Below are 22,136 nucleotides of genomic sequence, written 5' to 3'. Positions count from 1 at the left end.
TTATAGTATGACTCCTGCAGTTATAGTATGACTCCTGCAGTTATAGTATGACTCCTGCAGTTATAGTATGACTCCTACAGGTATAGTATGACTGAATGGGAACACTTGTCTGCATGAGTCCACTTCTTATGATTAATTAAGTATGTGTGTGTCTGAATTGACACCATATTCCCTATATAGTGCACTACTTTTGAGCAGAGTTCTATGGGCCCTGTTTAAAAGTAGTGCACTATACAGGGAATATGGTGCCATTTGGTACGTTCCCCATGCCAACTGTATTTTATTTGAAGATCTTAACCATTCATGATGATTAGTAGTAATGGAATAGACATTTGATTTCAGATTCCCAGACGTTTCTGGAAATACTTTTAGAAGGAAGAAAATAGTTGTGGTCTCAAATTTAATGTCATCAACGTAATGCAAAAAGAAGACAAATCCCAGATTTAAACAGAGCGTTGGTTATTACATGGTTCTGTTAGAATTTCCAACAACAAACATTCCCTTTCTTCATTAACTTTGAATATATATTTTTACATACAAACAGTCATACGTACACACGTATGTACAATGGTATATATAGGAAAAGACATACACAGGTTCTTCATATTTTAGTTTGTTTAATATCTAACACGTGTTTTGAGAATGGCTACAGTCAATGGTGGTTCGGGGGTATGTACACTGCTGTTCAAAAGTTTGGGGTCACTTAGAAATGTCCTTGTTTTTGAAAGGAAAGCACATTTTTTCTGTCCATTAAAATAACATCAAATTGATCAGAAATACAATGTAGACATTGTTAATGTTGTAAATGACTATTGTATCTGGAAATCTACATAGGTGTACAGAGGCCCGTTATTATATTATCACAGGAGTGATGGTTGCTGATAATGGGCCTCTGTACACCTATGTAGATATTCCATAATAAAATCTGCCGTTTCCAGTTACAATAGTCATTTACAACATTAACAATGTCTACACTGTATTTCTGATACAATGTATTTCTGATACAATGTCTACACTGTATTTCTCATCCGTTCCACTGGATGTCATAAGGTGAATGCATCAATTTGTAAGTCGCTCTGGATAAGAGCGTCTGCTAAATGACTTAAATGTAAAATGTAAATGTAATTTGATGTTATTTTAATGGACAAAAAATTAGCTTCTCTTTAAAAAACAAGGACATTTCTAAGTGACCCCAAACTTTTGAACTGTGTATGTCTTGTACACACTCAGGATGAACGTATGGGTTATGAAGGCATGGACGGTCTTGTACACACTCAGGATGAACGTATGGGTTATGAAGACAGGGGAGGTCTCGTACACACTCAGGATGAACGTATGGGTTATGAAGACAGGGACGGTCTCGTACACACTCAGGATGAACGTATGGGTTATGAAGACAGGGGAGGTCTCGTACACACTCAGGATGAACGTATGGGTTATGAAGACAGGGACGGTCTCGTACACACTCAGGATGAACGTATGGGTTAGGAAGACAGGGACGGTCTCGTACACACTCAGGATGAACGTATGGGTTATGAAGACAGGGACGGTCTCGTACACACTCAGGATGAACGTATGGGTTATGAAGACAGGGACGGTCTCGTACACACTCAGGATGAACGTATGGGTTACGAAGACAGGGACGGTCTCGTACACACTCAGGATGAACGTATGGGTTATGAAGACAGGGACGGTCTCGTACACACTCAGGATGAACGTATGGGTTACGAAGACAGGGACGGTCTCGTACACACTCAGGATGAACGTATGGGTTATGAAGACAGGGACGGTCTCGTACACACTCAGGATGAACGTATGGGTTACGAAGACAGGGACGGTCTCGTACACACTCAGGATGAACGTATGGGTTATGAAGACAGGGACGGTCTCGTACACACTCAGGATGAACGTATGGGTTACGAAGACAGGGACGGTCTCGTACACACTCAGGATGAACGTATGGGTTATGAAGACAGGGACGGTCTCGTACACACTCAGGATAAACGTATGGGTTAGGAAGACAGGGGCGGTCTCGTACACACTCAGGATGAACGTATGGGTTATGAAGACAGGGACGTGTCCATATTGCAGATGCTTATAGGACAGACACACATTACAGACATGATGTAACGTGTGTGACATTATCAACTATTTTCTTACATCTGTCATTACATGTAAGACTATTAGATCAACAAGCTGCTTGATTAAATGTTTGTTATCCAGCTGCATTATAGTTTCCCATTCGCATCAATAGCATAAATAAACCTATAGGCACATAAAACCATCTATAGGGGACCTTAACTGTTGATAAACCTTGTAGGCAATTTAACTGAGAAGCATTTCCTTTGGTCATCGTCAAGGACAAGAGTGTATGTACCTGAAGTCTGGAATGTTTATGCTTTCTGATTGGTCAAAAATGTGCTATCTGAACAAAGACAGGAAAAAAATTCAGTAAAAAAATATATTTTTGTATTTTTTTTTTCTCCATTAGTCCACAGTTCCAGTTTCAAAATGTGTTGCGTGTCGGCAGTCAAGTTAAGATATTGGACTTTTCAAGAAGCCAAGCGTCCCCGGATGATGATGTAAAAAGCTTCACGTGATGCAAAATACATCATCACGACGTGGCCGGGGACACTTTACTTCGTGAAGGTTCAATATCTTAACTTGACAGCCGACACGCAAGTTGATCAAAAACTGCTTCATTGCAGAAGACAGCATGATCGCCACCTGTCAAATCAATGGTCCCAAATGGTCTGTCATACTTGGAATTCATACATGGCTTAAAGCCAATTTTAAAGTTAAAATGATTATAACAGGTTCTCCTTAGGAACTACATTCTTTGTGTTTTAGTGTTTGATATTCATAGGCTTTAACCTGTAATCCTAAGGGTGGAATCCAGCCAGAGCTTTAGGTTGAGTTAGGTAAAACAGGTCCCAAGCTTTCTGTCAATAGATCAACATACTTGGGAACAGAAAGTTAAAATGATGAACAGGGGCTACATCCCAAATGGAACCCTGCTCCCTAGGGCACTAGTTTGATTCCCTATTTAGGGCACTAGTTTGATCAGGGCCCATTTAGGACACACACCCAGATCTTATCAGACAACCTACTTGGTGATGTTAAAACCTTTTGAAAGAGAGAGTGCTCCACTGTGGTCTGGCTCAACAACAGAATACACTAACAGAGATTCTAAGTGTTGTAATCACACTAAGTACTAAAATACTTGGGTAAAAGCTATTCAGTACGTCTTCATAGCGTACGATGACGTGGTAATGTGTTTATAATGATAAGTACTGGAGTGAAAGCTGTTAGAAATCAGGACGGTTTGTTTCTGTGCCACTGTGAGGATGAGATTAGTGGAAATATTCACTGGACAGATTCTTCATCTTTCAAGTTCACAAGCTTCTGTATGGATGAGTCCCAAACGGCACCCTATTCCCTATATAGTGGACTAGGTGGCCCTGGGCACTGGTCAAAAAGTAGTGCACTGTATATGGAATAGGGTGCCCTTTGAGACAAACCAAAGTCAGGCAAGACGTTCAGTAAGAAGGAGAGGGAAAATAGAGAGCAGGTGATATATTGGAAGAGGTGGGTTATACATTAGCCAGTTCTTTACATATTCATAGATTAGTCTTTAAATAGTTCATGTGGTATCAACAACAACAACCATTTTGTTTTTTACAAAATAGAAAACAAATAACTAACAGCCTATCAGAGTCTTGCGACGCCTCTACCCTCGGTTTCCAACCCTCAGAGTAAGACGGACTTAGCTTCTTCCTCTTCTGCATTCTGTCACCCTGGTCTTTATAGTAACATTAGACCTTATAGTCCATCACCCTGGTCTTTATAGTATTGTTAGACCTTATAGTTCATCACCCTGGTCTTTATAGTAATGTTAGACCTTATAGTTCATCACCCTGGTCTTTATAGTAACATTAGACCTTATAGTCCATCACCCTGGTCTTTATAGTATTGTTAGACCTTATAGTTCATCACCCTGGTCTTTATAGTATTGTTAGACCTTATAGTTCATCACCCTGGTCTTTATAGTAATGTTAGACCTGTAGTCCATCTCCAACCCCTCTCCTTGGCCTCTGCCTGCCCTCCTCCTCCCACCCATCTCCTGGCCACCCCTGGGATGGGCTCTACACTGCAGCCTCCTGGCTCTACTCTACACTGCAGCCTCCTGGCTCTACTCTACACTGCAGCCTCCTGGCTGCAGCCCCACTTAGCTCCTGCCCCAGTCCCTCTACCCTCCTCCTGTCTTCAGCTCCAGCCCCTCTCCTCTCCTCCTGTCTCCAGCCCCAGTCCCTCTCCTCTCCTCCTGTCTCCAGTCCCTCTCCTGTCCTCCTGTCTCCAGTCCCTCTCCTCTCCTCCTGTCTCCAGCCCCAGTCCCTCTCCTCTCCTCCTGTCTCCAGGCCCAGTCCCTCTCCTCTCCTCCTGTCTCCAGTCCCTCTCCTCTCCTCCTGTCTCCAGGCCCAGTCCCTCTCCTCTCCTCCTGTCTCCAGTCCCTCTCCTGTCCTCCTGTCTCCAGTCCCTCTCCTCTCCTCCTGTCTCCAGGCCCAGTCCCTCTCCTCTCCTCCTGTCTCCAGCCCCAGTCCCTCTCCTGTCCTCCTCTCCTCCTCTCAGACCACTGAGTGATCATTGTTTTGTTTCCCTCCACTCAGCACGGTGTGATTGATAGAGGAGGCTGAGCGGTCGGAGCCCTCGGCTGCCGTCCCGTTAACATTCTCCTGGCGCTGGCAGCACAGGATCTGCTTGAAGGTGGCGCTCATCTCCTTGTCCCGGTAGCTGTAGATGATGGGGTTCATAGCAGAGTTGAACTCAGCCAGAAGCAGGAAGAACTTCTCAAAGTCCAGGACGTTACAGTTGGCACAGAACACATCGAGGAGGAGGAGAACGAGGCCTGGAGTCCAGCAGACGATGAATGCACCTGGAGGAGAAGAGAAAAGGTTCCATTTAAGCCAGAAATATCAAATAAGGACATACATATATGTAGTAGAGTTTCAATGTTATTTTCTATATATTGAGAAAGGACTCAATAGAAACAGGATATGTCATGGGCAAAACGTTCTGGGCATCATAACTGATTTTAGTGACAGATCAACATGTTAGCAACTTGTCGAGAACTTGTGTAACACTGACACACCTTTGCACGTGCACTTCACATTTACAGTTCTTAAAGCAACAGCATTCAACTGAGCTACAAGCCCACATTAGTTTGCACAGCAATAGCATCTTTCCACTAGTTTGGCTTGCTGGTTAGGGGTCTTCCTCAATTAACGTCTTTGTATTTGGCTTGCTGGTTAGGGGTCTCCTTAATTAACGTCTTTGTATTTGGCTTGCTGGTTAGGGGTCTCCTTAATTAACGTCTTTGTATTTGGCTTGCTGGTTAGGGGTCTCCTTAATTAACGTCTTTGTATTTGGCTTGCTGGTTAGGGTCTCCTTAATTAACGTCTTTGTATTTGGCTTGCTGGTTAGGGGTCTCCTTAATTAACGTCTTTGTATTTGGCTTGCTGGTTAGGGGTCTCCTTAATTAACGTCTTTGTATTTGGCTTGCTGGTTAGGGGTCTCCTTAATTAACGTCTTTGTATTTGGCTTGCTGGTTAGGGGTCTTCCTTAATTAACGTCTTTGTATTTGGCTTGCTGGTTAGGGGTCTCCTTAATTAACGTCTTTGTATTTGGCTTGCTGGTTAGGGGTATCCTTAGTTAACGTCTTTGTATTTGGCTTGCTGGTTAGGGTCTCCTTAATTAACGTCTTTGTATTTGGCTTGCTGGTTAGGGTCTCCTTAATTAATGTCTTTGTATTTGGCTTGCTGGTTAGGGGTCTCCTTAATAATGTCTTAATTAATGACTGCTCAGTTAGGATTGGCTGGTTAGAGAAAGGGACTGCTCAGTGAGGATGGATTGATCAGAGAATGGGACTGCTCAGTGAGGATGGATTGATCAGAGAATGGGACTGCTCAGTGAGGATGGATTGATCAGAGAATGGGACTGCTCAGTGAGGATGGATTGATCAGAGAATGGGACTGCTCAGTGAGGATGGATTGATCAGAGAATGGGACTGCTCAGTGAGGATGGATTGATCAGAGAATGGGACTGCTCAGTGAGGATGGATTGATCAGAGAATGGGACTGCTCAGTGAGGATGGATTGATCAGAGAATGGGACTGCTCAGTGAGGATGGATTGATCAGAGAATGGGACTGCTCAGTGAGGATGGATTGATCAGAGAATGGGACTGCTCAGTGAGGATGGATTGATCAGAGAATGGGACTGCTCACTAAGGCCAGAAAACAGTCTGACAGACTCACCCTCAAAAAAAGTTTTAATTGAATGACTCAGTAGGTATAATACAACTATATGAATGACTCAGTAGGTATAAGACAACTATATGAATGACTCAGTAGATATAATACAACTATATGAATGACTCAGTAGATATAATACAACTATATGAATGACTCAGTAGGTATAATAGAACTATATGAATGACTCAGTAGGTATAATAGAACTATATGAATGACTCAGTAGGTATAATAGAACTATATGAATGACTCAGTAGATATAATACAACTATATGAATGACTCAGGAAATATAATACAACTATATGAATGACTCAGTAAATATAATACAACTATATGAATGACTCAGTAGGTATAATAGAACTATATGAATGACTCAGTAGGTATAAATGAACTATATGAATGACTCAGTAGGTATAATAGAACTATATGAATGACTCAGTAAATATAATACAACTATATGAATGACTCAGTAGGTATAATACAACTATATAAATGACTCAGTAGGTATAATACAACTATATGAATGACTCAGTAGGTATAATACAACTATATGAATGACTCAGTAGGTATAATACAACTATATGAATGACTCAGTAGGTATAATAGAACTATATGAATGACTCAGTAGGTATAATAGAACTATATGAATGACTCAGTAGGTATAATAGAACTATATGAATGACTCAGTAGGTATAATAGAACTATATGAATGACTCAGTAAATATAATACAACTATATGAATGACTCAGTAGGTATAATAGAACTATATGAATGACTCAGTAGGTATAATAGAACTATATGAATGACTCAGTAGATATAATACAACTATATGAATGACTCAGTAAATATAATACAACTATATGAATGACTCAGTAAATATAATACAACTATATGAATGACTCAGTAAATATAATACAACTATATGAATGACTCAGTAAATATAATACAACTATATGAATGACTCAGTAGTTATAATACAACTATATGAATGACTCAGTAAATATAATACAACTATATGAATGACTCAGTAGGTATAATACAACTATATGAATGACTCAGTAAATATAATACAACTATATGAATGACTCAGTAGGTATAATAGAACTGTGTCTGAGTTTCAAATCTCCTCTCTTTAAGGGACATGATTATTCTTTTGGGAAACAGGGAACACACAGTATGTCTATACTACGGTATAGATATGTAATTAACCTAACATACTAAACACTACTTTCTCTGACCACTTTTCTTCCACAGACTTAACCTTGTAGTTTCCAACCTTGTACTCCAAGTGCAGTAACGGCAGGCCTGATAAACAACCTTCCAGAACTTGTCATGAGGAGCCAGTGTATCTATATGTCTGTGTTTTCACTAACATAGTGTTCGTCCCAAATGGCACGCTCTAGACTCATAGGGCTCTAGTCAAAAGTAGCGCACTATAAAGGGAATAGGGTGCCATTCCCCATAGGGCCCTTGTCTAAAGTAGTGCACTATAAAGGGAATAGGGTTCTTTTAGGAGCCATTTAGGAGACTCATAGATAGTTAGTAGCTTTCTGCTAAGTCATCTCCTTGTTGTCTCAAACTCAATATTATCCTGCTCTTATCTCTGTCTGAAGACAACAACAGGCCCCTGACCTTCCTTCACAGGGCTTCACAGAGTGGCTGCCAGAGTGTGAAACACAGCAACAACAGGCCCCTGACCTTCCTTCACAGGGCTTCACAGAGTGGCTGCCAGAGTGTGAAACACAGCAACAACATTTACACATCTACAATTGTAGTTTTATCAACATGTCGTTCTGATTATATCCATTATTAACAAAGACAGTCTATGATTTACGCTATCCATGTTTTGCTGCTGAAAATCCTTGTTAAAAAAAATATATATAAATATTCAGACTCCAGATGGGATTTTGTAAAAGAGCAGATATTTTGTGAAAGCTTTTCTCTGCTGTTTTTTATTCTGTGTGCAGCTGCTCAGCGGGCCTGGCCAGGCTCTATCTCATGTCTCAGTTATGCAAAGAGAGAGAGAGAGAGAGAGAGAGAGAGAGGAGTTAGATCGTCTTTACAATCTGTTAGAGAGCAGAGCTAGTTACAAACGGGCTCTGTGGAACTGGTTCTAGATGGAACCCAACAGGGTTGTCCCTTTGATTTGTAACCCAACAGGGTTTTTCAAAGGGTTCTCCCATGGAGAACAGCAACTTACAGCAGGGAAATAGAAAAGCAATGTGTTTGAAACAGAACTTCATCTCTGTGCTTTAGAAAAGAACGTTTAATTTCCTCCTGGAAAACTGGTGCTTTATGCCGTGTTCCCCCGAGGGGAGATTCTATCTGTAAATAAATATAGAATTTAAGGGCAGAAGGGCTGATGTTCCGGACAGCCTCTGAGCTGTGGGTTGTATATATATATATATATATATATATAAGAGAGAGAGAGAGCTCTTCTCCTTTTAAAAATACTGGTTCCGGCGATGTCGTGGGAAAAGGATGGGAGCTAATTTCTAACAGACGACAGGGATGAACAGAGACTATTTAAAACACAACACAACCCTAACACACCCTAGAGGAAGATAGAGTATTTAAAAACTAAAAATTCTCAGAGAAAAGAACCCATCACCCCTACAAACAGGCAGGCTAACAGCAACACTGCTGAGATAACATGCAGGTAAAACATCACCTCTACAAACAGGCTAACAGCAACACTGCTGAGATAACACTCAGGTAAAACATCACCTCTACAAACAGGCTAACAGCAACACTGCTGAGATAACACTCAGGTAAAACATCACCCCTACAAACAGGCTAACAGCAACACTGCTGAGATAACACTCAGGTAAAACATCACCCCTACAAACAGGCTAACAGCAACACTGCTGAGATAACACTCAGGTAAAACATCACCTCTACAAACAGGCTAACAGCAACACTGCTGAGATAACATTCAGGTAAAACATCACCCCTACAAACAGGCTAACAGCAACACAGCTGAGATAACATTAAGGTAAAACATCACCCCTACAAACAGGCTAACAGAAACACTGCTGAGATAACATGCAGGTAAAACATCACCCCTACAAACAGGCTAACAGCAACACTGCTGAGATAACATGCAGGTAAAACATCACCTCTACAAACAGGCTAACAGCAACACTGCTGAGATAACATTCAGGTAAAACATCACCCCTACAAACAGGCTAACAGCAACACTGCTGAGATAACATTCAGGTAAAACATCACCCCTACAAACAGGCTAACAGCAACACTGCTGAGATAACATTCAGGTAAAACATCACCTCTACAAACAGGCTAACAGCAACACTGCTGAGATAACATGCAGGTAAAACATCACCCCTACAAACAGGCTAACAGCAACACTGCTGAGATAACATGCAGGTAAAACATCACCTCTACAAACAGGCTAACATCAACACTGCTGAGATAACATGCAGGTAAAACATCACCCCTACAAACAGGCTAACAGCAACACTGCTGAGATAACATTCAGGTAAAACATCACCTCTACAAACAGGCTAACAGCAACACTGCTGAGATAACATTAAGGTAAAACATCACCTCTACAAACAGGCTAACAGCAACACTGCTGAGATAACATTCAGGTAAAACATCACCCCTACAAACAGGCTAACAGCAACACTGCTGAGATAACATTCAGGTAAAACATCACCCCTACAAACAGGCTAACAGCAACACTGCTGAGATAACATTCAGGTAAAACATCACCTCTACAAACAGGCTAACAGCAACACTGCTGAGATAACATTCAGGTAAAACATCACCTCTACAAACAGGCTAACAGAAACACTGCTGAGATAACATGCAGGTAAAACATCACCTCTACAAACAGGCTAACAGCAACACTGCTGAGATAACATGCAGGTAAAACATCACCCCTACAAACAGGCTAACAGCAACACAGCTGAGATAACATTAAGGTAAAACATCACCCCTAAAAAACAGGCTAACAGAAACACTGCTGAGATAACATGCAGGTAAAACATCACCCCTACAAACAGGCTAACAGCAACACAGCTGAGATAACATTAAGGTAAAACATCACCCCTACAAACAGGCTAACAGCAACACTGCTGAGATAACATTCAGGTAAAACATCACCCCTACAAACAGGCTAACAGCAACACTGCTGAGATAACATTCAGGTAAAACATCACCTCTACAAACAGGCTAACAGCAACACTGCTGAGATAGCATTCAGGTAAAACATCACCTCTACAAACAGGCTAACAGCAACACTGCTGAGATAACATTAAGGTAAAACATCACCTCTACAAACAGGCTAACAGCAACACTGCTGAGATAACATTCAGGTAAAACATCACCTCTACAAACAGGCTAACAGCAACACTGCTGAGATAACATTCAGGTAAAACATCACCCCTACAAAAAGGCTAACAGCAACACTGCTGAGATAACATTCAGGTAAAACATCACCCCTACAAAAAGGCTAACAGCAACACTGCTGAGATAACATTCAGGTAAAACATCACCTCTACAAACAGGCTAACAGCAACACTGCTGAGATAACATTCAGGTAAAACATCACCTCTACAAACAGGCTAACAGCAACACTGCTGAGATAACATTCATGTAAAACATCACCTCTACAAACAGGCAGGCTAACATCAACACTGCTGAGATAACATTCAGGTAAAACATCACCTCTACAAACAGGCTAACAGCAACACTGCTGAGATAACATTCAGGTAAAACATCACCCCTACAAACAGGCTAACAGCAACACTGCTGAGATAACATTCAGGTAAAACATCACCTCTACAAACAGGCTAACAGCAACACTGCTGAGATAACATGCAGGTAAAACATCACCTCTACAAACAGGCTAACATCAACACTGCTGAGATAACATTCATGTAAAACATCACCCCTACAAACAGGCTAACAGCAACACTGCTGAGATAACATGCAGGTAAAACATCACCTCTACAAACAGGCAGGCTAACAGCAACACTGCTGAGATAACATTCAGGTAAAACATCACCCCTACAAACAGGCAGGCTAACATCAACACTGCTGAGATAACATGCAGGTAAAACATCACCTCTACAAACAGGCAGGCTAACAGCAACACTGCTGAGATAACATTCAGGTAAAACATCACCTCTACAAACAGGCTAACAGCAACACTGCTGAGATAACATTCAGGTAAAACATCACCTCTACAAACAGGCTAACAGCAACACTGCTGAGATAACATTAAGGTAAAACATCACCTCTACAAACAGGCTAACAGCAACACTGCTGAGATAACATTCAGGTAAAACATCACCCCTACAAACAGGCTAACAGCAACACTGCTGAGATAACATTCAGGTAAAACATCACCTCTACAAACAGGCTAACAGCAACACTGCTGAGATAACATTCAGGTAAAACATCACCTCTACAAACAGGCTAACAGCAACACTGCTGAGATAACATTCAGGTAAAACATCACCTCTACAAACAGGCTAACAGCAACACTGCTGAGATAACATTCAGGTAAAACATCACCTCTACAAACAGGCTAACAGCAACACTGCTGAGATAACATTCAGGTAAAACATCACCTCTACAAACAGGCTAACATCAACACTGCTGAGATAACATTCAGGTAAAACATCACCCCTACAAACAGGCTAACAGCAACACTGCTGAGATAACATTCAGGTAAAACATCACCTCTACAAACAGGCTAACATCAACACTGCTGAGATAACATTCAGGTAAAACATCACCCCTACAAACAGGCTAACAGCAACACTGCTGAGATAACATTCAGGTAAAACATCACCTCTACAAACAGGCTAACAGCAACACTGCTGAGATAACATTCAGGTAAAACATCACCTCTACAAACAGGCAGGCTAACAGCAACACTGCTGAGATAACATTAAGGTAAAACATCACCTCTACAAACAGGCTAACAGCAACACTGCTGAGATAACATTCAGGTAAAACATCACCTCTATAAACAGGCTAACAGCAACACTGCTGAGATAACATTCAGGTAAAACATCACCCCTACAAACAGGCTAACAGCAACACTGCTGAGATAACATTCAGGTAAAACATCACCTCTACAAACAGGCTAACAGCAACACTGCTGAGATAACATTCAGGTAAAACATCACCCCTACAAACAGGCAGGCTAACAGCAACACTGCTGAGATAACATTCAGGTAAAACATCACCTCTACAAACAGGCTAACAGCAACACTGCTGAGATAACACTCAGGTAAAACATCACCCCTACAAACAGGCTAACATCAACACTGCTGAGATAACATTCAGGTAAAACATCACCTCTACAAACAGGCTAACAGCAACACTGCTGAGATAACATTCAGGTAAAACATCACCCCTACAAACAGGCTAACAGCAACACTGCTGAGATAACATTCAGGTAAAACATCACCTCTATAAACAGGCTAACATCAACACTGCTGAGATAGCATGCAGGTAAAACATCACCTCTACAAACAGGCTAACATCAACACTGCTGAGATAGCATGCAGGTAAAACATCACCTCTACAAACAGGCAGGCTAACAGCAACACTGCTGAGATAACATTCAGGTAAAACATCACCTCTACAAACAGGCAGGCTAACAGCAACACTGCTGAGATAACATTCAGGTAAAACATCACCTCTACAAACAGGCTAACAGCAACACTGCTGAGATAACATTCAGGTAAAACATCACCTCTACAAACAGGCTAACAGCAACACTGCTGAGATAACATTCAGGTAAAACATCACCTCTACAAACAGGCTAACAGCAACACTGCTGAGATAACACTCAGGTAAAACATCACCTCTACAAACAGGCTAACAGAAACACTGCTGAGATAACATTCAGGTAAAACATCACCTCTACAAACAGGCTAACAGCAACACTGCTGAGATAACATTCAGGTAAAACATCACCTCTACAAACAGGCTAACAGAAACACTGCTGAGATAACATGCAGGTAAAACATCACCTCTACAAACAGGCTAACAGCAACACTGCTGAGATAACATTCAGGTAAAACATCACCTCTACAAACAGGCTAACAGCAACACTGCTGAGATAACATTCAGGTAAAACATCACCTCTACAAACAGGCTAACAGCAACACTGCTGAGATAACATTCAGGTAAAACATCACCCCTACAAACAGGCAGGCTAACAGCAACACTGCTGAGATAACATTCAGGTAAAACATCACCTCTACAAACAGGCTAACATCAACACTGCTGAGATAACATTCAGGTAAAACATCACCCCTACAAACAGGCAGGCTAACAGCAACACTGCTGAGATAACATTCAGGTAAAACATCACCTCTACAAACAGGCTAACAGCAACACTGCTGAGATAACATTCAGGTAAAACATCACCCCTACAAACAGGCAGGCTAACAGCAACACTGCTGAGATAACATTCAGGTAAAACATCACCTCTACAAACAGGCTAACAGCAACACTGCTGAGATAACATTCAGGTAAAACATCACCTCTACAAACAGGCTAACATCAACACTGCTGAGATAACATTCAGGTAAAACATCACCCCTACAAACAGGCAGGCTAACAGCAACACTGCTGAGATAACATTCAGGTAAAACATCACCTCTACAAACAGGCTAACAGCAACACTGCTGAGATAACATTCAGGTAAAACATCACCTCTACAAACAGGCTAACAGCAACACTGCTGAGATAACATTCAGGTAAAACATCACCTCTACAAACAGGCAGGCTAACAGCAACACTGCTGAGATAACATTCAGGTAAAACATCACCTCTACAAACAGGCTAACAGCAACACTGCTGAGATAACATGCAGGTAAAACATCACCTCTACAAACAGGCTAACAGCAACACTGCTGAGATAACATTCAGGTAAAACATCACCTCTACAAACAGGCTAACAGCAACACTGCTGAGATAACATGCAGGTAAAACATCACCTCTACAAACAGGCAGGCTAACAGCAACACTGCTGAGATAACATTCAGGTAAAACATCACCCCTACAAACAGGCTAACAGCAACACTGCTGAGATAACATTCAGGTAAAACATCACCTCTACAAACAGGCTAACAGCAACACTGCTGAGATAACATTCAGGTAAAACATCACCTCTACAAACAGGCTAACAGCAACACTGCTGAGATAACATTCAGGTAAAACATCACCTCTACAAACAGGCTAACAGCAACACTGCTGAGATAACATTCAGGTAAAACATCACCTCTACAAACAGGCTAACAGCAACACTGCTGAGATAACATGCAGGTAAAACATCACCTCTACAAACAGGCTAACAGCAACACTGCTGAGATAACATTCAGGTAAAACATCACCTCTATAAACAGGCTAACAGCAACACTGCTGAGATAACATTCAGGTAAAACATCACCCCTACAAACAGGCTAACAGCAACACTGCTGAGATAGCATGCAGGTAAAACATCACCTCTACAAACAGGCTAACAGCAACACTGCTGAGATAACATTCAGGTAAAACATCACCTCTACAAACAGGCAGGCTAACAGCAACACTGCTGAGATAACATTCAGGTAAAACATCACCTCTACAAACAGGCTAACAGCAACACTGCTGAGATAACATGCAGGTAAAACATCACCTCTACAAACAGGCTAACAGCAACACTGCTGAGATAACATTCAGGTAAAACATCACCTCTATAAACAGGCTAACAGCAACACTGCTGAGATAACATTCAGGTAAAACATCACCTCTACAAACAGGCTAACAGCAACACTGCTGAGATAACATTCAGGTAAAACATCACCTCTACAAACAGGCTAACAGCAACACTGCTGAGATAACATTCAGGTAAAACATCACCCCTACAAACAGGCTAACAGCAACACTGCTGAGATAACATTCAGGTAAAACATCACCTCTACAAACAGGCTAACAGCAACACTGCTGAGATAACATTCAGGTAAAACATCACCTCTACAAACAGGCTAACAGCAACACTGCTGAGATAACATTCAGGTAAAACATCACCTCTACAAACAGGCTAACAGCAACACTGCTGAGATAACATTCAGGTAAAACATCACCTCTACAAACAGGCTAACAGCAACACTGCTGAGATAACATTCAGGTAAAACATCACCTCTACAAACAGGCTAACAGCAACACTGCTGAGATAACATGCAGGTAAAACATCACCCCTACAAACAGGCTAACAGCAACACTGCTGAGATAACATTCAGGTAAAACATCACCTCTATAAACAGGCTAACAGCAACACTGCTGAGATAACATTCAGGTAAAACATCACCCCTACAAAAAGGCTAACAGCAACACTGCTGAGATAACATTCAGGTAAAACATCACCTCTACAAACAGGCTAACAGAAACACTGCTGAGATAACATTCAGGTAAAACATCACCTCTACAAACAGGCTAACAGCAACACTGCTGAGATAACATTAAGGTAAAACATCACCTCTACAAACAGGCAGGCTAACATCAACACTGCTGAGATAACATTAAGGTAAAACATCACCCCTACAAACAGGCTAACAGCAACACTGCTGAGATAACATTCATGTAAAACATCACCCCTACAAACAGGCTAACAGCAACACTGCTGAGATAACATGCAGGTAAAACATCACCTCTACAAACAGGCAGGCTAACAGCAACACTGCTGAGATAACATTCAGGTAAAACATCACCCCTACAAACAGGCTAACAGCAACACTGCTGAGATAACATTCAGGTAAAACATCACCTCTACAAACAGGCTAACAGCAACACTGCTGAGATAACATTCAGGTAAAACATCACCTCTACAAACAGGCTAACAGCAACACTGCTGAGATAACATTCAGGTAAAACATCACCTCTACAAACAGGCTAACAGCAACACTGCTGAGATAACATTAAGGTAAAACATCACCTCTACAAACAGGCTAACAGCAACACTGCTGAGATAACATTCAGGTAAAACATCACCTCTATAAACAGGCTAACAGCAACACTGCTGAGATAACATTCAGGTAAAACATCACCTCTACAAACAGGCTAACAGCAACACTGCTGAGATAACATTCAGGTAAAACATCACCCCTACAAACAGGCTAACAGCAACACTGCTGAGATAGCATGCAGGTAAAACATCACCTCTACAAACAGGCTAACATCAACACTGCTGAGATAGCATGCAGGTAAAACATCACCTCTACAAACAGGCTAACAGCAACACTGCTGAGATAACATTCAGGTAAAACATCACCTCTACAAACAGGCAGGCTAACAGCAACACTGCTGAGATAACATTCAGGTAAAACATCACCTCTACAAACAGGCTAACAGCAACACTGCTGAGATAACATTCAGGTAAAACATCACCTCTACAAACAGGCTAACAGCAACACTGCTGAGATAACACTCAGGTAAAACATCACCTCTACAAACAGGCTAACAGCAACACTGCTGAGATAACACTCAGGTAAAACATCACCTCTACAAACAGGCTAACAGCAACACTGCTGAGATAACACTCAGGTAAAACATCACCTCTACAAACAGGCTAACAGCAACACTGCTGAGATAGCATGCAGGTAAAACATCACCTCTACAAACAGGCTAACAGCAACACTGCTGAGATAGCATGCAGGTAAAACATCACCTCTACAAACAGGCTAACAGCAACACTGCTGAGATAACACTCAGGTAAAACATCACCTCTACAAACAGGCTAACAGCAACACTGCTGAGATAGCATGCAGGTAAAACATCACCTCTACAAACAGGCTAACAGCAACACTGCTGAGATAACACTCAGGTAAAACATCACCTCTACAAACAGGCTAACAGCAACACTGCTGAGATAACACTCAGGTAAAACATCACCTCTACAAACAGGCTAACAGCAACACTGCTGAGATAACATTCAGGTAAAACATCATTAGCAATATCAATAGCACTGTCATCATCATCAGTATCATCATCATCAATAGCATCACTACCAATCACTTCCTAATAGCTCTCATTTAGAAATGACACTGGCTAAATGGCCATGCAGAAGCTGGGGCCCAGTTGAATATGACCCTGGCTAACTAGGCAAGTCAGTTAAGAACAAATTCTTATTTACAATGACGGCCTAGGAACAGTGGGTTAACTGCCTTGTTCAGGGGCAGAACGACAGATTTGTACCTTGTCAGCTCGGGGATTCAATCTTGCAACCTTTCAGTTACTAGTCCAACGTTCTAACCACTAGGCTACCTGCCACCTCTACACTCTAACCACTAGGCTACCTGCCGCCTCTACACTCTAACCACTAGGCTACCTGCCGCCTCTAAACTCTAACCACTAGGCTACCTGCCGCCTCTACACTCTAACCACTAAGCTACCTTGCCGCCTCTACACTCTAACCACTAGGCTACCTGCCGCCTCTACACTCTAACCACTAGGCTACCTGCCGCCTCTACACTCTAACCACTAGGCTACCTGCCGCCTCTACACTCTAACCACTAGGCTACCTGCCGCCTCTACACTCTAACCACTAGGCTACCTGCCACATCTACACTCTAACCACTAGGCTACCTGCCGCCTCCACACTCTAACCACTAGAATACCTGCCGCCTCTACACTCTAACCACTAGACTACCTGCCACCTCTACACTCTAACCACTAGGCTACCTGTCACATCTACACTCTAACCACTAGGCTACCTGCCACCTCTACACTCTAACCACTAGACTACCTGCTACCTGCCACCTCTACACTCTAACCACTAGGCTACCTGCCACCTCCACACTCTAACCACTAGGCTACCTGCCGCCTCTACACTCTAACCACTAGACTACCTGCCACCTCTACACTCTAACCACTAGGCTACCTGTCACATCTACACTCTAACCACTAGGCTACCTGCCACCTCTACACTCTAACCACTAGACTACCTGTCACATCTACACTCTAACCACTAGGCTACCTGCCACCTCTACACTCTAACCACTAGGCTACCTGCCACCTCTACACTCTAACCACTAGACTACCTGCCACCTCTACACTCTAACCACTAGGCTACCTGGCTAAATGGCCATGCTAAAGCTGGGGCCCAGTTGCTAATAAAGTTGTGTTCTACTGTTGACCAGGACCCATAGGGTAAAGTACTACTGTTGACCAGGACCCATAGGGTAAAGTACTACTGTTGACCAGGACCCATAGGGTAGTGTACTACTGTTGACCAGGACCCATAGGGTAGTGTACTACTGTTGACCAGGACCCATAGGGTAGTGTACTACTGTAGACCAGGACCCATAGGGTAGTGTACTACTGTTGACCAGGACCCATAGGGTAGTGTAATACTGTTGACCAGGACCCATAGGGTAAAGTGCTACTGTTGACCAAGACCCATAGGGTAGTGTACTACTGTTGACCAGGACCCATAGGGTAAAGTACTACTGTTGACCAGGACCCATAGGGTAGTGTACTACTGTTGACCAGGACCCATAGGGTAGTGTACTACTGTTGACCAGGACCCATAGGGTAGTGTACTACTGTAGACCAGGACCCATAGGGTAAAGTGCTACTGTTGACCAAGACCCATAGGGTAGTGTACTACTGTTGACCAGGACCCATAGGGTAAAGTACTACTGTTGACCAGGACCCATAGGGTAAAGTACTACTGTTGACCAGGACCCATAGGGTAGTGTATTACTGTTGACCAGGACCCATAGGGTAGTGTACTACTGTTGACCAGGACCCATAGGGTAGTGTACTACTGTTGACCAGGACACATAGGGTAGTGTACTACTGTTGACCAGGACCCATAGGGTAGTGTATTACTGTTGACCAGGACCCATAGGGTAGTGTACTACTGTTGACCAGGCCCCATAGGGTAGTGAACTACTGTTGACCAGGACCCATAGGGTAGTGTACTACTGTTGACCAGGACCCATAGGGTAGTGTACTACTGTTGACCAGGACCCATAGGGTAGTGTACTACTGTTGACCAGGACCCATAGGGTAGTGTACTACTGTTGACCAGGACCCATAGGGTAGTGTACTACTGTTGACCAGGCCCCATAGGGTAGTGCACTACTGTTGACCAGGACCCATAGGGTAAAGTACTACTGTTGACCAGGACACATAGGGTAAAGTACTACTGTTGACCAGGACCCATAGGGTAGTGTACTACTGTTGACCAGGACCCATAGGGTAGTGGACTACTGTTGACCAGGACCCATAGGGTAGTGTACTACTGTTGACCAGGACCCATAGGGTAGTGTACTACTGTTGACCAGGACCCATAGGGTAGTGTACTACTGTTGACCAGGACCCATAGGGTAGTGTACTACTGTTGACCAGGACCCATAGGGTAGTGTACTACTGTTGACCAGGACCCATAGGGTAGTGCACTACTGTTGACCAGGACCCATAGGGTAGTGTACTACTGTTGACCAGGAGCCATAGGGTAGTGTACTACTGTTGACCAGGACCCATAGGGTAGTGTACTACTGTTGACCAGGACCCATAGGGTTGTGTACTACTGTTGACCAGGACCCATAGGGTAGTGGACTACTGTTGACCAGGACCCATAGGGTAGTGGACTACTGTTGACCAGGACCCATAGGGTAGTGGACTACTGTAGACCAGGACCCATAGGGTAAAGTGCTACTGTTGACCAAGACCCATAGGGTAGTGTACTACTGTTGACCAGGACCCATAGGGTAAAGTACTACTGTTGACCAGGACCCATAGGGTAAAGTACTACTGTTGACCAGGACCCATAGGGTAGTGTATTACTGTTGACCAGGACCCATAGGGTAGTGTACTACTGTTGACCAGGACCCATAGGGTAGTGTACTACTGTTGACCAGGACCCATAGGGTAGTGCACTACTGTTGACCAGGACCCATAGGGTAGTGTACTACTGTTGACCAGGAGCCATAGGGTAGTGTACTACTGTTGACCAGGACCCATAGGGTAGTGTACTACTGTTGACCAGGACCCATAGGGTAGTGTACTACTGTTGACCAGGACCCATAGGGTAGTGTACTACTGTTGACCAGGACTCATAGGGTAGTGTACTACTGTTGACCAGGACCCATAGGGTAGTGTACTACTGTTGACCAGGACCCATAGGGTAGTGTACTACTGTTGACCAGGACCCATAGGGTAGTGCACTACTGTTGACCAGGACCCATAGGGTAGTGTACTACTGTTGACCAGGAGCCATAGGGTAGTGTACTACTGTTGACCAGGACCCATAGGGTAGTGTACTACTGTTGACCAGGACCCATAGGGTTGTGTACTACTGTTGACCAGGACCCATAGGGTAGTGTACTACTGTTGACCAGGACCCATAGGGTAGTGGACTACTGTTGACCAGGACCCATAGGGTAGTGCACTACTGTTGACCAGGACCCATAGGGTAGTGTACTACTGTTGACCAGGACCCATAGGGTAGTGTACTACTGTTGACCAGGACCCATAGGGTAGTGCACTACTGTTGACCAGGACCCATAGGGTAGTGTACTACTGTTGACCAGGACCCATAGGGTAGTGTACTGCTGTTGACCAGGACCCATAGGGTAGTGCACTACTGTTGACCAGGACCCATAGGGTAGTGTACTACTGTTGACCAGGACCCATAGGGTAGTGCACTACTGTTGACCAGGACCCATAGGGTAGTGTACTACTGTTGACCAGGACCCATAGGGTAGTGTACTACTGTTGACAAGGACCCATAGGGTAGTGTACTACTGTTGACCAGGAGCCATAGGGTAGTGTACTACTGTTGACCAGGACCCATAGGGTAGTGTACTACTGTTGACCAGGACCCATAGGGTAGTGTACTACTGTTGACCAGGACCCATAGGGTAGTGTACTACTGTTGACCAGGACCCATAGGGTAGTGTACTACTGTTGACCAGGACCCATATGGTAGTGCACTACTGTTGACCAGGACCCATAGGGTAGTGTACTACTGTTGACCAGGACCCATAGGGTAGTGTACTACTGTTGACCAGGACCCATAGGGTAGTGTACTACTGTTGACCAGGACCCATAGGGTAGTGTACTACTGTTGACCAGGACCCATAGGGTAGTGGACTACTGTTGACCAGGACCCATAGGGTAGTGTACTACTGTTGACCAGGAGCCATAGGGTAGTGTACTACTGTTGACAAGGACCCATAGGTAGTGTACTACTGTTGACCAGGAGCCATAGGGTAGTGTACTACTGTTGACCAGGACCCATAGGGTAGTGTACTACTGTTGACCAGGAGCCATAGGGTAGTGTACTACTGTTGACAAGGACCCATAGGGTAGTGTACTACTGTTGACCAGGAGCCATAGGGTAATGTACTACTGTTGACCAGGACCCATAGGGTAGTGTACTACTGTTGACCACGAGCCATAGGGTAGTGTACTACTGTTGACCAGGACCCATAGGGTAGTGTACTGCTGTTGACCAGGAGCCATAGGGTAGTGCACTACTGTTGACCAGGACCCATAGGGTAGTGTACTACTGTTGACCAGGAGCCATAGGGTAGTGTACTACTGTTGACAAGGACCCATAGGGTAGTGTACTACTGTTGACCAGGAGCCATAGGGTAGTGTACTACTGTTGACCAGGACCCATAGGGTAGTGTACTACTGTTGACCAGGACCCATAGGGTAGTGTACTACTGTTGACCAGGACCCATAGGGTAGTGTACTACTGTTGACCAGGACCCATAGGGTAGTGTACTACTGTTGACCAGGACCCATAGGGTAGTGCACTACTGTTGACCAGGATCCATAGGGTAGT

General features: G+C 43.3%; 1 protein-coding gene across 1 annotated transcript in view; it reads right to left on the bottom strand.

Annotated features, from left to right (window-relative positions):
- Positions 1–597: 597 nt before the first annotated feature.
- Positions 598–22,136, bottom strand: part of LOC139539699 (lysophosphatidic acid receptor 1) — a 118,954-nt gene continuing 97,415 nt past the window's right edge. The window contains exon 3 of the mRNA XM_071342886.1: positions 598–4,933. Within this exon, the coding sequence (XP_071198987.1) occupies positions 4,626–4,933 (308 nt within the window). The 3' untranslated portion in view covers positions 598–4,625. The remainder of the gene's footprint in view (positions 4,934–22,136) is intronic.

Source organism: Salvelinus alpinus, chromosome 1 (genome assembly GCF_045679555.1).
Source record: "Salvelinus alpinus chromosome 1, SLU_Salpinus.1, whole genome shotgun sequence".
Taxonomy (NCBI): Eukaryota; Metazoa; Chordata; class Actinopteri; order Salmoniformes; family Salmonidae; genus Salvelinus; species Salvelinus alpinus.
Note: the sequence above shows the minus strand (reverse complement) of the source record. Positions and strands in the feature narration are given on the sequence as shown.